Genomic DNA, 22,416 nt, shown 5'->3' with positions numbered 1-22,416 from the left:
AAAGTTTGGTCCTCTGTTCTCTGTGTTAAGCCAACTATAAAACACCGTCAGATTCATGCAACAGTCTAGTAGTTCACTTCACACACACTCGTTGGAAACAACGTATTGTTGCCGTTAGTAACGGTAGCGTTCCCAACATCGTGGATGTTTGCAGGAGTGCCAGTCGTCGTCAGGATCAATGGCGTCCTGTGCAACAGAGTTGATAACATCATGTTCCAACATCGTTTTGTCTGCCACAGCATTATACTATTCCTACAGACTATTTAAGGTAGGTGGCATTCAGTGCAGTACCAAATATCGATGATAATTGGTTAAAAGTTATTTACTAACTTCAACGTTTTGTGCTGAAACCATAAATCGATGTAGCTGACCAAACGATATTCGACAGACATTCACTCCTGTGTTCTGCTTTGTGTCCTACTTGTCCAGTGTACACTCATTTTAAATAGAAGGTGGACTTTAATCCATTAAAAAGATGTATCCTACTACTTGTAATGTCCACTCTAGTAATACATGTCTGCATTGCCACTGGGTCACATAACATGGAAATTATTGAAAAAGAAACTTCATGACAATATTCTTATAAAATTCAAATACACACATTTCCTATAAAAAAAAAAAGAGAGGTGTGTCCTCCTTATCCAGTTTTATATTACAATTCTGCATTGATTTAGAAAAATGAAGGTACATGATACAGAAGCGATTAACAATATATAAGAGTTTTAATAAAATGGCATATAAAAAAAGAGACATACTTAAATAAAATTGAAGAATCATTCCAATGTATCCCACTTGTTCAGTGTATTATCACAATGCCTTATTCATTTAAAATCATAAGGCTCACTGCCTGTGCATTTGTCTCTCTGTAGGATCACAGAGCTCCTTCAGTAGGCCTCTTCCTGCTCGGACTCTCTGCAGCACTGTGCATCGTGCAGCCCTCCAGCTCATACCTCACGTCTTTACAGAGAGAAGCAGAGTGGACCGCCCAGGTTCTGGCTCCAGCGCTGGTCTCCTTCGACTTCCTGTGGCTCAGTGAAGACCACAACACAGCACATACCCTCCTGTGTGGCTCCTGTCTGCTGCTTGGTCTGTGTGACTGGCTCTCAGCCGATGCTCTCACGCTGATGACGCGCTGCCTCGGTTTGTCTTCCCTGTCCTGCTGTCTTACGGTCTGTCTGTTTGCAGGGAATGCTTTAGGGGCCTTTGGTGGTGTGGCCCTCAGCCTCCCATTGCTTGTGGCTCAGAGGGTCGGAACAAAGACTTTCGCTCCACTCATTTCTCAAGCTGCAACTGAGGGACTCATCAAGTGGCTTTTAAAGGGCATCATGTCTGTGGGCTGTTGGGCCTCCACACAGGCCCTTGGCAAGTTCCTGTTGGATGTGACTGAGCAATGTATCATGGACCTTTAGAAAATCTGTAGATATCTGTATGATGAGTCAGGATCCGTGTATAGTGATGGACTTGGACAACATACACAGCAGTACAAAAGTCAACTGGTAGTGACCAAAAGGGACCCGTGCAAAAGTGAATGTGCCTAACTTATTAGCATTTCAGAACATTTCTGAAAAAGAGTTGTGCTGCACAATTTTTGCGATTACAACAAACTTTTTCAGGATGTTTTTAACTGGATTAATTTGTATTATATTAATAATAATAATAATAATAATATATTTTATCTTGTATTTTAAGGTATAAAAAGATTGCAGTAGAGTTGGAGTGAGAAGTGGATTCATCGATTAGTAAATTGACTGAAAATGAAACGATACAATATATAGAATACATTTTCTAAATGATTTATTAAGAAATTATTGATTATTTCGAAAAATGCCACACAACAGCTGATGGAGGAATTGCTGTTTTTTTCTTTGCTTAGTCATGATAAAACAAATATCATTGAGATAAAGACTGTTGAGAGAAAAAGCAATCCAAAGAGTTCACCTTTCGCACCTGGAAACATTTTAAAAATATATTCTGACATTATTTTACAGATAATATGATTCATTTAAGATTTTAAGAACGACAATGTAAACATTTGCATTTCTTTCTTCATTATTGAGGCCACATGCACTAAAGTATAACGCTAATGCTAGGGCTGCTTGATTATGGCAAAAGTCATAATCTCGATTTATTTGGGTCAATAATTGATAAAACGATTATTACCCTGAACTTTAAGTTTAATTCAACTGAAAAACCAATACAAAAAAATAAAATAAAAAATAATCGTTTTATTTCGATTATGTTGTTTTCATAATCGTTGCAAGCCAAACTCGTAATTGCGATTAAAATACGATTAATTGAGCAGCCCTATAACATGCTTCACATATTTTATGTTTAAGGACCTAATACAATTATTATTTAACACAATTATTAAGGCTGAGATATATAAAACATGAATTTTCACAAGTGCTTTTTATTATTTATTTTGTATCACGCTTTGTGTTTGAAAATGAAAAATCAAGCCAAATATTCAACATGGTAACGGAGTATTGTAGCTTACATTTCCAAGTATTTCAGAAATCATTCAGATATCTGATATAGTAAATTATTTGTAGTTCCAATGAAGTCCCAGATTAGGTTTAAGCATTAACAAAACCCAGATGCCACTGAACAAAGTCATTTGCATGAGAGTATCCGACCACAATTTAAAACTGATAGCCCACTGTGATGCAGCAATGACCTTTATTAGACATATTGGAGTACCCTCCTGACATTAATTATGCTGTTCAATTTGAATTCACCAGCACGTGGGCGGTTTAATTTCCTCTTTGATCATTTTAGACAATGGATTTCTGGCTGTATTCACTGTCAGGCTGTTAGAAGCCTGCACACATCTCTTCAAAAGTGTCAACATCTAGCTGCTTCAGAGTCTGGGTCCCATTTGTTCTGCAGCCTCAGCAGTATCACTGTTTCCATATCTGCAGTGGTCTGAGCTCTTGGTCCTGCTCTTACCTCACCATGCTCGTTTGATACTTATCAGTAGACATTTTACATAATGGTTTGCTGCAGTGGTAACAGAAATGACCTCATCTGTTTAACATTGTGCCCACATTGTTGTCCTTGCAACATTTCCATATTCTGTGCAGCCATGTGAACACTGCAAATTCTCTCTCAGGATTTCAGAATTGTAAGCAGCTGCCTCAGCATTTTTACTGCAGTAAACAAGGATTTGTGGCTGTGTTCCTGTCTGTGGAACAATGCCTTTGTCAGACCTCAGCACACAGGTGACCAGGGATATTTAAACATGTATTTAATTCTGTATTTAAAAAGGATGATGCTGATTGTGCTGTGATTCATCATTAAGGTCAAGTCTTTATTGGAAACATGAATCTGTTTTAAAATGTCACATGTTGTATTTTTATTTATTTTTAATTTGTTGCAAAAATGTGAAAACTAAAGGAATTTTAAGTTGACATAACTTGAATAAATTATTTAAATGCATCTGAAGAAATTACTTTTAGTTACAGAGTATCATTTCCCACTGCGTTACACAGGCTTCTTGTCTTGTGGCCAACTTCTGTACCATAACAGTCCTTGGAAACATCAGATATTGCAAGTGCAATACGTTGAAGTATCTGATTTCTATGAACACCTGGAACCAGGCACATCTCATCCACCCCTTTCTCTGTTATCACCACCAAACGCTCCTGGTTCAATCTGTCTCCATACAGAAACTGTCACTTCACACTGCAGCGGATCAGTAAACTGCACTGAGCATGCTCGTGCAGAGGCAGCCTGTAGATGGAGCAAAGTGGAGAGGAGGAGAAAGAGGAGGAGAGGGAGACACACAGGAGCTGCACACAGCGCTCTGAGAACAAAACCTGCATGGGAGGATTCTTCTCTGACAACACAGATGGAGTGTGAGAGGGGAATACCAATGACTGGGATGTCAGATTGTCATCGCCAAGGAGGAACAGAAACGTGAAAAGGTAAAGAGAAACATCTCAGCTTGATGGAATGAAGTGACGTAAAAAAAAAGAAGAAAATGTATCTCCTGAGAAGTCCTGATGTATTGTGTTTTTTTTTAACTGTTATTTTTACATGTATTCTTCCTTTTATCAGAAAGACTTCAAGTAAAATTGTGTGTGCTTTTCTGCTGCAAGATAGAGATTATTTACTGAGCTTATGTGTCATTTACAGGGTCTCTTGGACGGCGTAGCAATGTACGCCTTCTACTCCCTGTTAGTTTACATCTTCTACACCGTCTTCAAGAAGGAAGAGGAGGATGAAGCTTTGGAGGGGGCCTGTGGATCTTCCTCAAATGTATGTCTAGCCACATCATGTCTAACCTCGGGGGTCCTCCGTGAGGAAAAGTCCTTTTTATTTCAGGGAACATGCCTGCGTCATCTTTACCCCCCGACAGTACAGAAGGGCTCTGTCATAGAGCACGTATACATTTTGTGTTTTCATTTTCTTTGCTCATTTTGTGGATTTTTGTGGATGCAATATGTAAATATTTAGCCTTTGCATTACCATCTGACCCTAATGCATGTTACTGTGTTCAGGAGCCAAGACCTGTTTCCATGGAAACAGGGAGAAGGAGGAGAGATGGCCACACCTCCAAAATGGGGAAGAAGGCTTGTGCTCAGCGTGGTGAATCCAGTGAGTGCTCAAATAGCTGCTTTTTTTAGTCCAATGTAAAGGCTGTCATGTGATATAGAAGATTAATAAAACATTTATGATGTGGGTAGATTTTACTTATTGAATATTTAGTATATACATTCCTTTACTCTTCATTGTTTTTGTGATTTGTTTTCATCTAGGCAGTAGCAGTGACAGTGATGAAATGTCTCTGAGTGATGAAGGTGAGGCAGAAGGCCCCGACATCCCAGCATGCACTCCTCTAGCTGCTTTCCTGTCCTTCAAGCATGAGGCTGAGAAGAAGAGGGCCTCCCAGGTCCAAGTGGAAACAACAGGAAAGGTGACCAAACTGTCATCACCTAATCTTAGCTCCTCACTTGATGCATAAATGAGAAGTTCCCCAAATAGTAACTCCCTATGTGCTGCTCAGCCGACAGAGTCTCCCTTGCTGGCGGTGATGTCCCACTTGCTGACTTTTCTGGAGCAGTACTCCCACTTCCAGCAGCTGCAGCAGCAGGCCGACCAGTACCGGGTCCAGCTGAAGAGGCACCGCGTAAAGCACCGCCGACAAATGAAGGCCCTACGAGCGTCATACCGCCAGCGCCTCAGGGACAAGAGCAGCATCATCTGCAGCCTGGAGGAAGCCATCAGCCAGCAGCACACCCCCAGCCCGCTGAGCGAGGGTGAGGGGGAGAGGGAATGGTCACCTAGGGGAAGGAGAGAAGAAAGAAAGAAAGAAGGGGGAGGGGGCAATTAAGGTGAAATTTCCTTCCGGTAGGTGTGAGGAGGATGAAAAACAGAGAGGTAGAGGTCAAGTGGTTGTTTTAATAACCAGAAGTAGTGAAGCAGAAAATGGCCCTGCAGACTTCAAATCGATATGAGACTTCAGATTGGGTGAGATCATATGATGGATGGAGGATGATGAGGAAAAAAGGGTATATCACATGCTCATCATAACAGGTGTCTATCCTGGGTTACAGAATAACGATAAGATGGGTTTTCCTTTAAACCTATGAAAGCTCAGTCCTTTCCATCATTATATAACAAAGTGAGTAGGATTTGAGAGTGAGTCATCAGTTCCCAAGATAGTGTTTTAGTAGTTCACTTCAGTCATGGGGATTTTCCATAGTTGGCCCAACCTAGATTAGATATTTTCAACTTGGGATACGGTACACTTTGTATAGAAGAATACAGTCTTCAGCAGAGGAGCAGACTGATTAGATGTGCGTGTTAGTCAAGAGGCCAGACTAACTCTGTGCAGCTGCAATTGACCTAAAAGCTTCAGATGTGGGTCTCTGCTGTGTTTCAGATCTGACCAGATGGTTCTTTGACCTTTGGGCAGTAGGATAGCCGTATAGGCTGTACTGTATTACATCACTTTCATGTGTAACGTACAGTATAGCGTGTTGTGCGTAGGTGTGTTTAAAGGGAGGATCTCATGCGTACTGAATCTCATTACCCACAGGAAAAAGATACATGATTCCGTGGCGAGGTTCTTTGGGTACAGGGATAGTGATTCTTTGGCTCTCTCTCTTGAATAAAACATGGCTCAGAGTTATGTTTTATTCCCTGCAAATGCACTTACACGTCTTTCCACATGCAAGGAGCCACGTGTACTTGTGTTGGACTAAAAATAGCCGGAGACAATGCCCCAAGTGTGACGAGGGTGTGTGGTCTGTTTGTTTACTGTTGTGAAACGTGCAGGCCTAAGTGGAGAGGTGATGCTTGTTTCTTTTAAGATCCTTGAGGCACAGCTGTAGCCTTTGCTTAATTGTTGTTGTTGTTGTTGTTGTTGTTGTTGTTGTTATCTTTCCCTCACATCACCTCTTCTCCCTGCCCCATTGTGACATGGCGACATTTATAAAATTAGCATAAGGCCTTGCGATGATAATAGGAGTTGACAGGGCCTGATAAATCATTGAGGAGGAGCAAAGACATTGAAAATGCTGCGGGGTATGATTCATGGAATTTTTATTTTAGCAGGCTGTTGCTTTGTCAGTATCTTCAATGCTCCAAGCTGCACGTGAGAAGCTGCAGCAATCCTGTATAGATCTTTAAAGACACCCAGGAGACTTGAGGGTGGAAACGATAATGTTAACCTGACTGCAAGGCATGGTGACTACAGGCTTTCTAAAAGAGCTTTAAGTGCATAGCTAATGTTCATTAATAATAAACACACACAAGCATTTAGGCCTTACTGCAGGTCAGAGGAGTTTCAAACGACCATTGTACTATTATTGGTTGTCTGAATATTGATCTGAAGATGGCATAATATAGCTGCTGTTATTTTTGCTTTTTGTAATGCCATCAATATCCAGGCTGTATGATGGTGCTGCTGCATAGGCTGATTTGAATGTTCCTTGTTTATATCCCCCAGGTGAGTCCATCGGTGATGCAGGGACACAAGCTGGGGTTCACCGGCTGGTTGAGTCTCTGTACGGGCTGCAGGGGGAGAGGAGTAAGCTGAGGGGGGAACTCCGTCTGCTGCACTCCCAGCTGGAGGAGAAGGATCTGGACCGACACTCTCGTATACAGACCTTCCAGCAGCAGGTAGGCAGCTGCATATTAGAGAAATCCTGAATGCTTTATCCATTTAGGAACAATCTGCTTCAGGAAATCCATACATCATTTATCACAAATAGTTTATTGTGTTTGAATCTAGTCTCATTACAATAAGTAATACAGTTTGTAATAATGAAGTAAGGCAAGTTTATTTATATAGCACCTTTCAACACAAGGCAATTCCAAGTGCTTTACAAAAATGAAAGACATTATGAGCATTAAGAAATAGTGCAGTGGAAACACATTATAAAATAGCATTGAAAAACAAGTCATTAAAAAGAAACATAAAAATTACAAGAATATTAATCTTTGGCCTTTAAACTATCTTTTCAAGTAGTAGTATGTATGAAGTAATGACCTATTATTAATGTTTACAAAAAAAAGTAGTATTGGAGAATAAAATCACTTAGATAATGGAATCATGGTGTTTTATATAATATATAGTAAATCATGTCTGTACTCTAAATGTATCTCTGTTGACCTCTTCTCATTCCTTACACAGATCGACGAGCTCAAGAGTTGCATAGAGGAGCGCGAGGAGGAGCTGTGCAGACTGAAAGCAGCCACTGTAAGCCCTGTGCACTATTGATTCAATCATTTGTCAAGTCTTCGTCACTTCCCTCTTCATCATCAAAGCTGCAACGTCTGCCCACACACTTCGAATGAAATGCCAAACAGTCAGATTGCGTTGTGTAACACCTTAATTATAAATCCATCTACAAGGATATTGGTTCAAAGAATCAAGATTCAACAATCTCCAACAATCCAACATACATAATAAAATACAAAAATAAAAAGTAGTACAAAAGTCTATATACATGTAAATAGAATATGATATGTACAAGAACAGAATATTAAATAAAATAATGTAAATTAAGACAAAATTAAATACGGTTTATTGCGTTTATATAAATAAGTATATTTCATGATGAAAACAGGAATGTTTATCGGGCACTTAGCAGACCTCAGGTGTTTGGCAGTCTTCTGGCCTGTGGGATGAAACTGTCCCTGAGTCTGGTGGTTTTAGTCCGGATGCTGCGGTACCGCCTGCCAGACAGCAGCAGACAGAACAGTTTGTTGCTGGGGTGGTGGGGGTCTTTTGTAATCCTGAGGGCTTTCTTCCTGAGCCGCTGGGAGTAGATGTGAGGTATTGCTCACTGGGTTTGATGCATCTCTCGTTGTTATGCTGAACCTTTTATTTCATTTCCTCAGGGGGCCACAGACTCAGAGAAGCGAGTGCTGTGTCTGTCAGCAGAGAATGAGAGTCTGAAGCAGAACCTGAGCGTTACCCAAGGCCTCCTGCAGCAGCTGTCAGCCATCCCCTCGCAATCCAGCACCATGCTCATCAAGGTGAGATGCTGCAGCACCACGAGAGCTTGTGAACGCGCTACAGAGGAAGCCATTTGTCACCACAAACATTTAAAATGTTCTTTGGTTTCTCAGGAGAATGAGAACCTCCGCAGTAGAGTGCAGCAGCTGGAGATGTCCTTGCAGCAGCGTGCTGAACAGCTATCACATCTGGAGCGACAGAGCGAACAAAGTGAGTGGAGGAGAGGAGAGGAGCTGAGGAAACGAGAGGACCGAGTGAGGGAGCTGCAGCTGGAGTTGGACAGAGAGAGAGGGAAGGAGCCAGAGATAAAGGTACAAGAAGGAATAATATATACTATTGCCAAAAATCTAAAATGTTGAGTAGTTGACCCTGATCAGATGTTTTATTTCTCTCTCAGTATGTCACCCAGACTGTGGAGGTGGAATCACCAGCCACTTTAAAACAGCTGACCAAAGCCAGACAGAGGAATGAACTGCTATCCGATAAGCTGGCCAATCAGAATGAGCGGTGCAAACAGCTGGAGGAACACATCAGGAAGTCTGATGAATACAGCTGTACTCTCCAGCACAAGGTAACAGGAGCCATAGAGTTCATGCTTGACTAGTTTGGTGTAAATTAGTGTCTGTCATTCCTGTGTTAAAGTAAAAATTATATAAATGAACAGGCAGTATAAAACAAGTGATACTTAAGTGAAATAAAAGAAGAGTGCTAAATCAGGTTTTTATACATTTCTCAAACAGCAAAAACTGGATATAAAGTAAGATGGGCTGCTGAAAATAATGTTCTATCATAATAAATACTGATGCTTCAGGCCACTAAGAGGCAAGGAGCCTGGTAAGAAACCCCAGATGATCCTCTTGGTGCCGTCAACCTTAATTACAAAATATTAAAGAGACAGAATTGAAAAGGGTAAATAAAGAGAATAAATGATCAAAGCGGTGAAAATCAAAGACAGGATGAGGAGGTTTCCTCTTTGCTGCTGTAAATTCCCAACCAGATCAATATGATTGACAGATGAACTCATTACAGAGCTGAGCCGGCACAGATTGGACAAGTCAAGTTGACATTTTAAACGAAATGCTGTGCGTTTTACAGATTGCAGCGTATGAGCGAGAAATCACTAAACTGAGGGAGGAGCTGTTGAAAGAGATTGGACACTTGGAGGAGAAGAAGGAGGAGGCTGTGAAAGCTGCCTCCACCTGCTCAGCCGAGCACTTCCAGAACCTGCAGGAACAATTCTTCGGTGAGTGATAGAAAACCCCCCCAAACAAATCTTTAAAGAGACACTTTGAGAAATGTGCCTTTTTGCTTTGTTGCTATTAGATGACAAGATTGATACCACTCTTTTTGTACAGATTAAACAAATCAATTAGGTAAGAAAGTAAGACAGGGCCTGGTAGGGTGAGCCAGGCTAACTGGTTCCCCATTTCCAGTGTTTTGCTAAGCTAGGCTAACCAAATGCTGCCTAGAGTAGTATCAATCTTCTCATCTGACTCAAGAAAGCGAATTCCCTGAAGTTATTATTTGTTTCAGAATTGTATATGTGCCTGATTCCACATCTTGTGTCTTTTTGCCAGGCTTGCAGAAGCGTCTGACTGCACTCCCTCCAACTTTACGCTCCATGAAAACCGACTACACCAGTCTGAAGAGCCAGGTTAGAAACTTCTCCGACTTTTACGGAGCAGCTATCAATGACGCAAAAAAACAGGTAGGTACTGTGACTCCACATCAAGACTTACAACCTTGTTGCATACATTAAGGAGATTGATCAATCTGACCAGCTCAACAAGCCTAGTTTACCTTGTTACATATTTGTGTGTTTGTCAGGTTACAGCAGCTATTAGTGAGATGTCTGAAGCCAACAAAGATCTCCTGGAGAAATACAGGAAGGAGGTTGCACTGCGCAGGAAGTACCACGAGCAGCTGGTGGAGCTTAAAGGTAAGCAGAGAGGGAAAAAAACCCACTGCAGAATATGAACCGTACATCATTAATTGGGCCTTCTTTTTGTCAGGCAACATCCGCGTGCTGTGCCGTGTGAAGCCGGTGCTGAAGGAGGACCAGCACGAGGAGGGCCAGTCTGTGGTGGTGACCACGGACCCCAACAACGAGTCCTCACTCAATGTGCTGAACAAAGGAAAGGATCGCATCTTCGAACTGGACAAGGTCTTCCACCCTCAGGCCACACAGGAAGAGGTATGAGGACGCACAGGATGTGCAGGAAATATAATATTAATAAGATCTAACTTTATTTGGTTTGTTTTCAGGTCTTTCAGGAGATAGAGCCTCTTGTGACGTCCTGCATCGACGGCTACCATGTCTGCATATTTGCCTATGGACAAACTGGCTCTGGAAAAACCTACACAATGGAGGTATCTAGTTGTACTGCATTATTGGAGTTGAATATTGATTACAGATATAGTACACACTCAGCACATTTGTTCCATAATGTGGGCTGCAGGTTAAGTATCACTTTATCTTCAGGGCAGTGTGGAGAACCCAGGCATCAACCAGCGAGCCCTGAAGCATCTCTTCAGTGAGATCGAGGAAAGGAAGGACATGTGGACTTACACGGTGACCGTCAGCTCTGTGGAAATCTACAACGAGGTGCTAAGGTACAATGTTCTGCACTTTTATGTCCCTTTAGCCTGTAATATATATGATATCTACTACATTTTCACATACTGTTCTGTTATGTATGTTAAATATCCAATTGTATCTCAAATCTTTTTCCCTAATCAAAAGGTTTAAATAGGTTTAACAGTTGTTATAAGGATATTGCCCCTTTTCTGCTCCTATATTTCCTTTGTTGTTTTTTTCCCTGTATTGGTTTTTTGTAATAGACTGGATGCCATTGTAAATATGGATCGCCCCTCAAGTATTATACAAGTGTAAATAAAGGTATGAAAAAATGCTGTTTCTCAGAGACCTGCTGAGTAAGGACGGAGAGAAACTGGACATTAAGATCAACCCGGACGGGACGGGACAGCTGCATGTGCCGGGCCTCAGGGTCATCGAGGTGAAGAGCTTTCAGCACATCAAGAAGGTTTGTTTTGAACAGTTTGTGCTGATAGGATAATTCATTACTGTTTAATATATAAAAGTATTTCATTTATGCAAATTGTTCTTGTTCTTGTTTAGATTTTAGCCAAAGCTCGAAGGAACAGGATCACCTTCGGCACTCAGATGAACCAGCACAGCTCCCGCTCCCACGCTCTGCTCTGCGTCACCGTGCAGGGCACCGACCTCGCCACCGGCTCCAAAACCACCGGTCAGTCACATGGGCACTTATTCCTCTACAGGAGAAAGTGTGTTCTTAATAGTTGCTATAAATCTGAATAAGATTTGGCATTTCTCTTTGAATCCATCTCTTTTATTAAAACTGAGTGCAGTCTAATACATTATGCTAAATCAAAAAATAAAATACTTTCCAAGGGACATCACTGTGAATATCTGCAGCGCTTAGTGAGAAGAGAATTTAAGAAAAAGAGTATTAGAGCATAGGAGGAGCTTCTGATCTGGATCCAGTCAGACAGAAGCTAGTCCAGAGGTGGCTGTCTGCATCGTTCACTCTGAATTCACTTTTCCTTTCTCAGGAAGATTGAACCTGGTGGACCTGGCTGGCTCTGAGAGGGTTTGGAAGTCTGGTGCAGAGGGAGAGAGGCTGAAAGAGGCTCAGAATATTAACCGCTCCCTGCTGTCACTGGGTGACGTCATTCAGGCACTGAGAGCTCGGCAGACTCATATCCCTTTCAGGAACTCCCGCCTTACGTACTTATTACAAGACTCCCTGGGAAAAGGTAGCAAGACTGCCATGGTGGTGCAGGTGAGATTTCTGATACAAGTGTCTCAGCCTTAAAAGTGTAACATTTTATTAAAAAAACAACATTTGTAGTCTTCTTCGATGCGTGTCATGAGCCTTGTTTTGTTTCCACTAAAGGTATCTGCTCTGGAGAGTAATGTGGGAGAGACATTGTGCTCACTGAAGTTCGCCCAGCGGGTGTGCAAGGTGGAGCTGGGTCCTGCAGCCAGGAAGATTGAATCTGGTGGAGGACAGTGCGACTGACAGTCACTTCCTGCTCCTCAGTGACCCCCAGGAAGCCATGAATCCACAAGTCAGATTCTTATCAACCAATCATAACGCGTCAATATCAAGAAGATCAACAGCAATCCTGCTCAAGGGCTAAATCTGAGGAGGTCTGTGTGGCAGCTGAATGCCAGCCTTTGATTGAGGTGGGGCGTTCAGGCCTCCTCGTTGCCATTTCCTGCTTCTGACAAGCGATAACCCTTTATCTTTCGCTAATCTGCATGCAGGAGTATTTACTCTCTCACTCCGAGTGCCAAAACAACCTCTGACTCCCCCCAAGGTCTAGATACAATGCTTCCTTGAACTACAATATCTCAGTTTCCTCTTGTGAAATACCAAATCCCAGGATTTATCTTATCAGCTTTTTCTTGCTGATCATCACAGTATTTAAAGCAGCGTGATGACAGAGAACAGGTTCAACCAGCTTCCAGAGCCACAATATCAACACCTCCGTTTTTAGAAGTATTTATCATCTTGCTATTAATATCTGTAGTTTGTGAGCTTCATCGCTAATGTTGTATATTTTTGAAGATTGTAGTGTGTAGGGGAACCTGTTTTGTAGTCAGTGAGTATGGCTAATAATAACTAGAGCAGTTTTTACGAGATTCAGAAGAGCACTGAATGGTTTCTGTTTCTCTTTAGAGCCTTCATCATTTGTCTTTTGAGAACAGAGGAACGTTGTTGAAGGAACAGGTGGCCTTGAATGAGAAGTGGTGATGAATGGTGCAATACGTCCCTGTAGAGGAGACAGTTTAGGCCTATGATGGAAGAAGCACTTTATTGAGGGAAAATAGGAACTATTTAGTTCAGGAAAGGTATATACGTGCTTGATATAGATATCACTAGTGAATGTCATACCAAAAATCGCTTATCGTTATCTGTTCATCTTTGTTCCTCTATTTATCACCCATTGGATCAACTTGGTTCAATAGTAGCAAGACATTAATGTTGCAGTAACTACCATGAGTGCATAGGGCTCACTTAATAAGGCCTAGTCGGTGGATTTTCAGATCGTTTTCTGAATAAATACGACGTATTTAAAAAGTGTCTTTTCTCTTATTTGATGTCCAGCAAAAAAAGAATAAATATATTTTTTAGTAATAACATGAAACTACAACAGCTACCGCTTGAACATCTCAAGATGTAAGAGTAAATGTTTATGGGCAAAACTTTGTACATTTCTAATTATCTCTAATTACATTGTTTATTTTGTTGTCAGTGTTTTTGCATACTGTATTATATCTCAACATATATATATTGATGATATATATACTTTTGTTTACATATGCCGTGATAAAGGAATTAATCCATATTGCCCCTCCCCCCCAGTCTCAAAATAAAGACAACAGGCATAACAAATAATAATCAGGCATTAGAAAAAAATCACATTATTTTACTTGAAAAGATAAAAATGACAGGAAAATATGTAACATGACCAATGCACGTTAATAAACCACATAAGCAGAATGTTCTATTACATATTAATGTTGTAATGTAATGATACAATGCAGGAGTCAGAAGGATATCGTATGAAAACCTGAAATATTACTTTACACCCTGAAAGTGGCAGTCTTTTTGAAAACAACACAGATGAGACAATACTGTCCTGTGTTGTAGGCAGAGGCGATCACTCTGTAGTCTTCTTATTTATTTATTTTTTTATCCGTCACATTTTGGATTCAGTCCGAGTCTCCGTGCTCCTCTCCTACTGCTCCCACCGCCGCGGCCAACTCCTCCTCACTGCCTCGCAGACGATCCCCTGGGCACACACACACACTCACGGTCAATCTGATCATTCAATAGATGTTTAACATTTATAGAGATCAAGCAGATTGAGCAGAACCTGGTTACACTTTTATTCAGGCTGATTAGCATTCACATATTGTAACTAAGCAACCGTGTTAACACGACAGAGAAGCAGAGATACTCCCAAAACAAAAAAACTGTTATTTACAAAAGTAAGTACAATCATGTTTTCATTTACCTTAAGCTGTAAACAAAAAAAAGAGTTGAAACCAAAGTATAAGGGGTTACTGTTTACGTATTCATGCCATTATAAACCTAGCCTAGTGTTAGTGTGTAAACATTGTGTTCTCCATAATAGCTCACGGCTATTATTAGAATGTGGAACACAAATCACTGGAGCAATCGCATCATTGATGTAATCAGATGGCGTCAAGCCCCTTGAGTCTGGAAACCACAGAGCAATTAGCCTCATAATTCACGCCCTGCTCCGACCTGCTCGTCACTGTGGTGCAAAAAAAACATGAGAAAGGGAATACTCACGAATGAGCTCAGCGATGCCTCTCTGCGTTCTCCTCTCCAACTTCTCCAGTTTCTTTGCCACATCACGCTTTAGATCCCTACGATCAGAAACAATAGATATAAACAATAAGATGATAATGTCGGTAACATTAAACCATACCAAGGTTCTATGCAATTTGCAGGGTGAAAGATAATGTTCTAGAAGCTCTTACCAGTCTGGTTTTCTTGGGGCGAGGTTGGCCAAATCCTGAGGAAATAAAACATCTGTTAAAAGGTAGGGTAGGTAAGAATGGAGAAACCAGTGCACATGACCAATGAGGGCACGAGATAAGTTTGTGCACAGATGGAAGGCTGACAGGCAGGTAGGCCATCCAGTTATTTTAGCTTTTTACAGTACTACGGCTTCCACAGATGACATTTATTAATGTATTTCTTGTCAAAGCATTTCATATATTCATTGCTATCGGGATGTTCAGAGCATTCCATGGAATATAACAAAGTGTTTCTGAAGTGAATTACCTACCCCACCTTTAGAGCAACTACAAAAATGTGACTCTTCAACTAAATAAATCACAGTTACAAAAGAAAAGGACGACTCACCACTTCTTCAATGATGGGTTCTGGGTTAGCTGCATCTAACTGGTCTTTAACTTTTTCCTCAACTGCAAACAAAGAACATGTATCATTACTCAGAAAATATATGTTTAACAGGATGCTAAATGTTTGCTGTTCAGAAGCTGACCATGTGCTATCGCTGAGGTGTGATGTGAATACTAAGTGAATGTTTTCTCAAAGCTCTTTTATGACTGAAGGCTTCTCACCTGATGCCGGTTTGGCTTTGGGGACCTGCCTCTCCTTCAGCTCTTCATCCTCTGGAGTGTAATTTCTCAGCTTCAGCTCTCTGAGGAAAGAAAAGCAGAGTAATGCGTGTTTACTTTAGAGATAGGGATAAATACAGAGATGCTAAACTTACATGATCTCACTCTTTCTCTCTTCCAGGAGGTGGCAGTGCAGCCAAACATATATCAACAAAGATTAAGAAGCATAAAAGGCCATCTGCAAACCCAACACAGCTGCACGTTCAGTGTCCAGAGGAGGCTGGGTATAATGTCCCTCTTTATTCCTATGAACACGTCTGATTAACACGGTCCACCTGCTCCTGGGCATGGACTTGAGGAGAGCAGCAAACAGCTGAGGAATTCTGTGCTTGATGTTGAATCACGCAGTCTCTCATCACATATGCACAGAGGAATTCCTGGCGAGTTTAGCTGACATCTCTGCAGATTATATAAAAAGACATCCAGACCCAGAGGTAAACCACTGTCCCACCGAGCTCGGACCAAGAGGGTTTATCAGCTGCTCTGAGCTTAACATGGATTTGCGATGAGACTCGAGAGGGTGCACTCTTGATACATTCATCACACCCCGGCTGCCAGCAGACAGACCGATGCCTTGTATGGGTATGGGCAGGAATGCTGGTCATGTTCTGCCTTTGGCGGACTGAGGGTTACTCTTAGTTCACACACACGTCTCTCTGTGCCTCCAGAGTCTTTCCTGAGGAGGAGGAGGAGGAGTACGTCTACATATCTAATCTTATATAGAATTCTCAATGCCACTCATATTGCAGTCACAATAAATATATTGTTTTTATCTTAAATTAAACAAAATATTCTTATAACTATGAAATACAACTAAATTAAAATCAAAACTACATCAATGGTTGTCGTAAAGTCCTTAAAATTAATTCAACGGTTTTAATAATTTTGCTTAAATGAGCTCCACAGTCCCAGTGTAACAAAGTTCAGATGCCCTGACAGACAGTTTGGAGTAGAGCAAGAGCAACAGGCCATCAGCCTCCAATAGATTCAAATAGGATGAGACTGAACATAATTAAAAAAGGAGGGAACGATGTGCCATAGATCAACAAATTGAAACTGACCCTTACAGTATATGACAATGAGAAGTCAAATGAGAAAAAGGCCTCTAAAGCTGGGCTGCATTATGTGATGTGTGGGAGTTTAAGTGTTGGTGTAAGGGTGGCAGTAGTATAAAGGAACATGACTTGCAAGAGAAAAAAGGAAATTGCATTCTTGCCATTATTCAATTTTTTTTTTTACAAGATTCAGAATCTCTCCTAAACATGATGTTGGATGAAAGACGGAGAAAGTCCTCTATGGAGCGAGTTGTGGAGTAAGCTCAATGGCAATGTTTTCATTAGATTTCAAAATGGTGGTTTTTGTGGCATGAAAGGGAAAGCCCAACATAACACTAAGATACATCATAGGAAAAAGAATATTACTGAAAAGGTTCATATTGAGTCATCTTTTTTTAATATCCAAACTGAAGTTCATCTATCCCGGCTGGTAAATGTCACGGTATTTTTTATAGAATAAAGTACATTCGGTAAGCAAGAGAACATAAATAATTGTCCTTCAAGCAGGACCAAAAATTACAAGAAAACGTAATGCACATGGTTTACCTCCGAAGTTTGACGTTGCGCTTGCTTTTCTTAACCGTCTCTTATTGCGTCCAAACCTTTAAAGTGCGTTTACACATTTCTACTTCAAGCACACTGGCATCAAAGAGAGCCTGTGATCAATTCAGAGCAGGGTCCCAAGGGTGGCTCTTCCTAAATGTTTAGAGTGAACCGTGGCTGAGGAGAAGCTGCAGCAGTGTTCCAATGTTTACACTGATATCAAGCTGCTCCACTCACCAGAGCAAAACACCAGACAGCAGTTAGCCTCCTCAGCGAGCCACAGAGATGGTTTAAGCTAACATGTTAGTCATATCACTATTTTAGAGGCTTTTTAACTTCCTTGAATCATAGTTTTTATTTCCAAACCATTTAAGGCAAGTCTTCCTAGGTTAAAAGAAAGCAGCCCATCAACACCTAACAAGATGTAATAGGAAAGGCTGCTTGGTGCACTCGGTGTCTTCTGTGGAGAAATGTGTGATACGACACAGGAAACTGAAAAACCACAAGTTCTAAGGTTTTCTTGTGGATCATTATTTTAATATGAGCAATAACTTTAAGACAAACATGATTATTGTTGTGTTCTTTCATGCCTGGGCTAGGCCATTTGATCTCACATAAAGATGTAATAGCAAGACAAGACAAATGAAGACAGATCACACGACCACACCTCACCATTACTGTGTCTTGATTTAGCAAAACAATTATTGAAGTTCCTTCCTTTAACACTAGACTTTTTGCTTCACTGACATTGGTCTAAATGAGTCATGTTCATTGTCATGAGAGCTCTGTCGTGTTGGACTAAAGGAAAAACAGCGGCACTCCCTCAGTGCCGTCATTAAATATAAACAATGGAAACAAGGTCCTGTAGGACAGGAAAGATGGCTGCTCCTTTCTACCAACTGACACAAAGTAGAGTAACCTGCAGGATATTTGAGCAGCTAATAGCACGAGGCTGTGATCCGGCTCGGGGTAAACACTGCGTCTTATGACCTGCACTGTGTGACAAGGAGATGGTGTTCAGATAAAGGCTACGTTGGAATACTTCCAAATCGGTTTCTCTTCTGTTTTATGCAGCTTAACATACCTCTAGCTGAATGTGCAGTGAGCAACAGTTTAAGAGATCTTTACATGCTTTATGAAAAGTATGATTCATTAAATGTGTGTGTAGTGTGATGACTCACCTGTGCCTTGTTTCAGGAAGTTCTTCTAGAGAAGCTTTTTTGTTCTCTGGCTCCCCATCCTCCTGTTCTTGTCCCTGTTAAAATATCATTATGTCATGAGTGATAGAACTAAACCAGCCACATTTAGGTAAACGCATGAGGAAAAATACTTGTTTTGAGCCCCAGTCATACGTTTTAACAAAAGAAGAAGAACCCCTCCCATCTTGCATTTTCCTGAAGAGGCTTCCTCTCCACCTTTGAGAACAATTCAGGGGACTGACTCATACTTGGAGTTCAGTACAATTATAGGAAAACAGTTCCCAGCTTTAGGAATGTCAACAACTGTTGATCGTGGCTAGTCGAGCCAGCACGCCTCAACTCAAAAACAGCTTAGTGAAACACATTGTAGAATAACTGCCAGAACAGCAGCTTGCACCTTGAACAGGGTGTTTCCTGTTGAATGAGAATTCAGACTCAGAGCTGAAAGAGGATCACAGTCGAGCAGATTAACTGTGTATTGTGTAAGTAGTTCAACTCAGAAAGCCCCACTGAAACGCGGCAGCCTGCTCTCAGTCCTGTTTACTACATGGTTTAAGACAAAAAGTGTGCTTCGATAAAGATATGACATTTTAATACTACAATTACCACTGGATTTAGCTCAGCACACATCTTGGAAACGACTAATAAGATAGAATTCTTAGACACTTCATACACCTTACATTTTACTGCAGAGAAGTGCTATTAGGGCTGCTCAATTAATCGTGTTTTAATCCCAATTACGGCTTGCAACGATAACGAAAACAATGTAAATCGAAATAAAACGATTATCTTTTTATTATTACTTTTATTTCAAATTACTTCTTTTTTTGTATTGGTTTTTCAGTTGAATTATACATTACAAAGTTCAGGGTAATCAACTGTTAAAAACATACTGTTCACATTTTTTTTCTCCAATAAATTGATGTTTTCAACGTAAATGGATAATCGTTTTTAATAATTGTGATATCAATTATTGACCCAAATAATCGAGATTATGATTTTTGCCATAATCGAGCAGCCCCAAGTACTATTATTTTGGGTTGTTTTCTTGCTACTCGAAATAGATTCTTTATTTCATAAGCACCTTTCTTGCAACCGAGGTATCTACATTATTCCTGCAAATTCTCTGTTAAAGCTGTAAATGTTTTATTTTCCGTTTTCTGACTAAGATTCCTCCATCTTCCCTCATACGTGTGTTTTGGACTGTGTGGCAGAAGGTGTTTTCTCGTGTTCATTGTTATTCAAATTAATCAGGTATTGTTAGACTACCTCTATTATTCCTACATCAATAATTCAGTCGGTGAGCTGAACGTTAATAGATAAATACTGGTTAGCTTTCGTCGTTTTCAGCTTCAGGAGTCTTGCAGATGATTCAAGTTGATTTATAAATCACCATGGTTGAGCTTCTAAATAAAACAGTTAGAAACAGACATATTTAATGATATTTAATGTTTGTGAAAGAGGTTGAAAAATTGATGTTATTTACAGTATTGGAATATCCATGGTGTCAGATTATCTCTCATTATCTTTACCCCATTATAGCTATCTGAAAAATCTCTCTCTATGCTCCATTGTACCCCAGAGCTTTATCATCAGAAGCAGGACTTTATATTGTATGTCTATGATGAACTTTTATCATAAAATACTTTAAGGAGACAGCATTTTTAAATCAAATGATTCATATCACTTTAAGGCACTTTCATAGAATTGTTCAGCTTAACATCAACCAGTTGTCTTATATGCAAGGTAAACCAACTGCTACCAGTCTGTCGAGAAGCATACCACTTAGCTTGTATATATAAATACCATCAGGTGTTTGGTTGGCTGGCTAGTTTGAACATGTGCCTTCTGTTTAGTTATAGTATTTCACAGAGGATCAATACAATTATTAAACATACATGTCGCGGGTGAAACCTTTATCTAAAGCTGATTATATTTTTGGCAAAAGAGTTTATTGTCATTTGGGTTAATACATTTGTTATAGTTTTTAATCATTCAGGTTAACTAATATTTTGCTTAAATTTGAACTAAAACGTGAGTAACAAACTTAAAAGGCTCTGTTATTGTCTCTGAATAAAATACCAAACAAATTAGCCAAGAAACGGACTAATTCATTTAAAAAGTAGATAAATGTACAAGCTCAGTACTCCAAACATGTACATAAAGACTCCTAATAGCACAATAAAGACAAGAACTAAAGCTACTACTGATTTTCCAACTACATTATTAAGCTAACGTTAGCTTCAAGCTAAGTCGGCTAACGTTTCCTCACAAATGAAGGGTTTTATAGAGGCTATGTTGCATTTATCAGACACCAGGCATCACGACATGAGTCACTTACATGAATTTGTTTATCTCTTATTGCTTTTAACCTCTCTTTCCTCTTCAGGGCCTGCTCCTGTAGTGACCCAACATTCCGCTCCATGTTTATCTCTACACGCCGCTCAATGCTCTCTGAACTCCATTTAGGGTCCTGGGCCTGGCTCAGGATGTGAGAACGAGCTTCGAGCACATCGATTGCGGTGGCTTGTTGCCTTCTTATCATGTGATATTGTTACATTGAAAATAATCTTTAAAATCATGAATTAGATTCCTGAAATTTGAAGAATTAATATTTTAAAATCTAAAAATCCAACATAGAAAAATGATATTTTACACATTTATAACACAAACCATCTTATTAATGAGTCTAATGTGGAAGACCATGGGATAATATGTGAATTGCTTGACTTGTAATAGCTTATATGCTATTTTGTAGTATTCAAACATACCTATGGACTCTGAGCAGAGCTATACATTGAGGGGACATACACTGGCACACTATCCCGCCTGTTGATGGTCCCACTGTCAGGTCCTGGATAGGAATGTAGGCCATCCCCATGGTAATACAGCTGTCCCAAGCTTCATGGTATCCATCCTCCTAATGACCAAGTGTGTGACAAAAGGTGCTAACAAGGTTAAAGAACATTACACTAATAGCAAAATAATCAATTTGTGATACATGTTAATGGCTCAATAATAGACAAATAAACTGTTGTTATATATTAAATATATGGTACCATAGATAATAGGAGAAGTTGTCTATAGGCCTACTGTAAACACTCTGAACAACAAACACACCTCGTGTCTAGAGATAAAGTTCATGTTATGCTTTTGTACAATATCAAGCAACTGATACTTTACAGGATACATAAAAAATGGCATATGCTTGTCATATTTAACATAGGCATTAGTATAAACTGGTAAAATATTATACGTTGTTAGACTTGGAGAAAAATCACCCAACAGCATTCAATGGTTGGGCCTTACTACTCTTGCAAAGTCTTTTAAAAATGTATAGAATTTATAGAAGTCTTTATACTAAGTATATTTCAGCCATGTGAAGTTAAACTCAATTGATAATTAGATATGCTTTTTTCCAGAGAACTGTGTTTTACAACTTAGGGAGTTAAGCCAAGCACCACCTGTAGACCTTCTACTTTTTCATTATTAATTAAAGTAATAGTTTGAATATATTCATATATTTTACTTTCAGTATAAATCAATGGTACCGGTCTCTCAGCGTTTTGATTAACAGTTTTCATCAGGAATATGAGACAAAAATACAAGCAATAGTTATTTCATACAGTCAACTAATGCAGCAGGAACCATCATTGGTAGCCTAGTTGATACAGTCTAAAGTTCACTTGTGTATGTGTGTATGTGTATTTGTGTGTTCATGTCTGTATTTTATCAGCACTAATTCTTGCCTGATTTGCAAAGACACAGCTTGATCCTCATTCTGCAGAAATTGCACAACAAGGTTTTTTTCATTCAGAAAGCTATGGTCCCTTGCACTGAGGTGTTCAACTTCTATTATGTCGTAATTACTGTAGCATATTAATAAAAATAGTGTGTACATTTATTTATTTTTTGATGATT

General features: G+C 40.0%; 3 protein-coding genes across 5 annotated transcripts; 2 read left to right on the top strand and 1 right to left on the bottom strand.

Annotated features, from left to right (window-relative positions):
• The first annotated feature begins 6 nt into the window (after positions 1–6).
• Positions 7–14,157, top strand: LOC307013601 (kinesin-like protein KIFC3). 3 transcript variants are annotated; one of them, XM_079641029.1, is made up of 21 exons: positions 72–268; positions 870–3,926; positions 4,138–4,260; positions 4,503–4,599; positions 4,761–4,918; positions 5,009–5,261; positions 6,956–7,128; positions 7,643–7,708; positions 8,353–8,490; positions 8,584–8,781; positions 8,868–9,041; positions 9,566–9,713; positions 10,048–10,178; positions 10,298–10,409; positions 10,483–10,664; positions 10,736–10,840; positions 10,953–11,083; positions 11,394–11,514; positions 11,610–11,739; positions 12,065–12,294; positions 12,409–14,157. In XM_079641029.1, exons 3-21 carry the CDS (start codon positions 4,159–4,161, stop codon positions 12,532–12,534), a joined length of 2,775 nt encoding a protein of 924 aa, XP_079497155.1. In that variant the 5' UTR covers positions 72–268; positions 870–3,926; positions 4,138–4,158; the 3' UTR covers positions 12,535–14,157. The 3 variants fall into 3 exon arrangements, with proteins under 3 accessions (XP_079497156.1, XP_079497154.1, XP_079497155.1); XM_079641028.1 differs by having other exon boundaries at positions 68–268; positions 8,353–8,781; XM_079641030.1 differs by lacking the exon at positions 12,409–14,157 and having other exon boundaries at positions 7–268; positions 8,353–8,781; positions 12,069–12,207.
• On the top strand, positions 679–1,409 carry LOC307046344 (transmembrane protein 276-like; the record flags this gene model as incomplete). The annotated part of the gene is made up of 2 exons (XM_079692741.1): positions 679–684; positions 870–1,409. The coding sequence occupies 2 exons, from the start codon at positions 679–681 to the stop codon at positions 1,407–1,409; spliced, it is 546 nt and encodes a 181-aa protein (XP_079548867.1).
• On the bottom strand, positions 13,928–20,992 carry ccdc12 (coiled-coil domain containing 12). The gene is made up of 7 exons (XM_079641042.1): positions 20,837–20,992; positions 18,478–18,551; positions 15,642–15,721; positions 15,421–15,482; positions 15,033–15,067; positions 14,842–14,918; positions 13,928–14,314 (listed from the first exon to the last, which is right to left on the bottom strand). The coding sequence occupies exons 1-7, from the start codon at positions 20,918–20,920 to the stop codon at positions 14,235–14,237; spliced, it is 492 nt and encodes a 163-aa protein (XP_079497168.1). The 5' UTR covers positions 20,921–20,992; the 3' UTR covers positions 13,928–14,234.
• Between the last annotated feature and the right edge of the window lie 1,424 nt (positions 20,993–22,416).

This window comes from Notothenia rossii (assembly GCF_949606895.1).
Source record: "Notothenia rossii genome assembly, chromosome: 7".
NCBI classification, from domain to species: domain Eukaryota; kingdom Metazoa; phylum Chordata; class Actinopteri; order Perciformes; family Nototheniidae; genus Notothenia; species Notothenia rossii.
The sequence above is the reverse complement of the archived record's forward strand: the minus strand, read 5'-3'. Positions and strand labels throughout refer to the sequence as shown.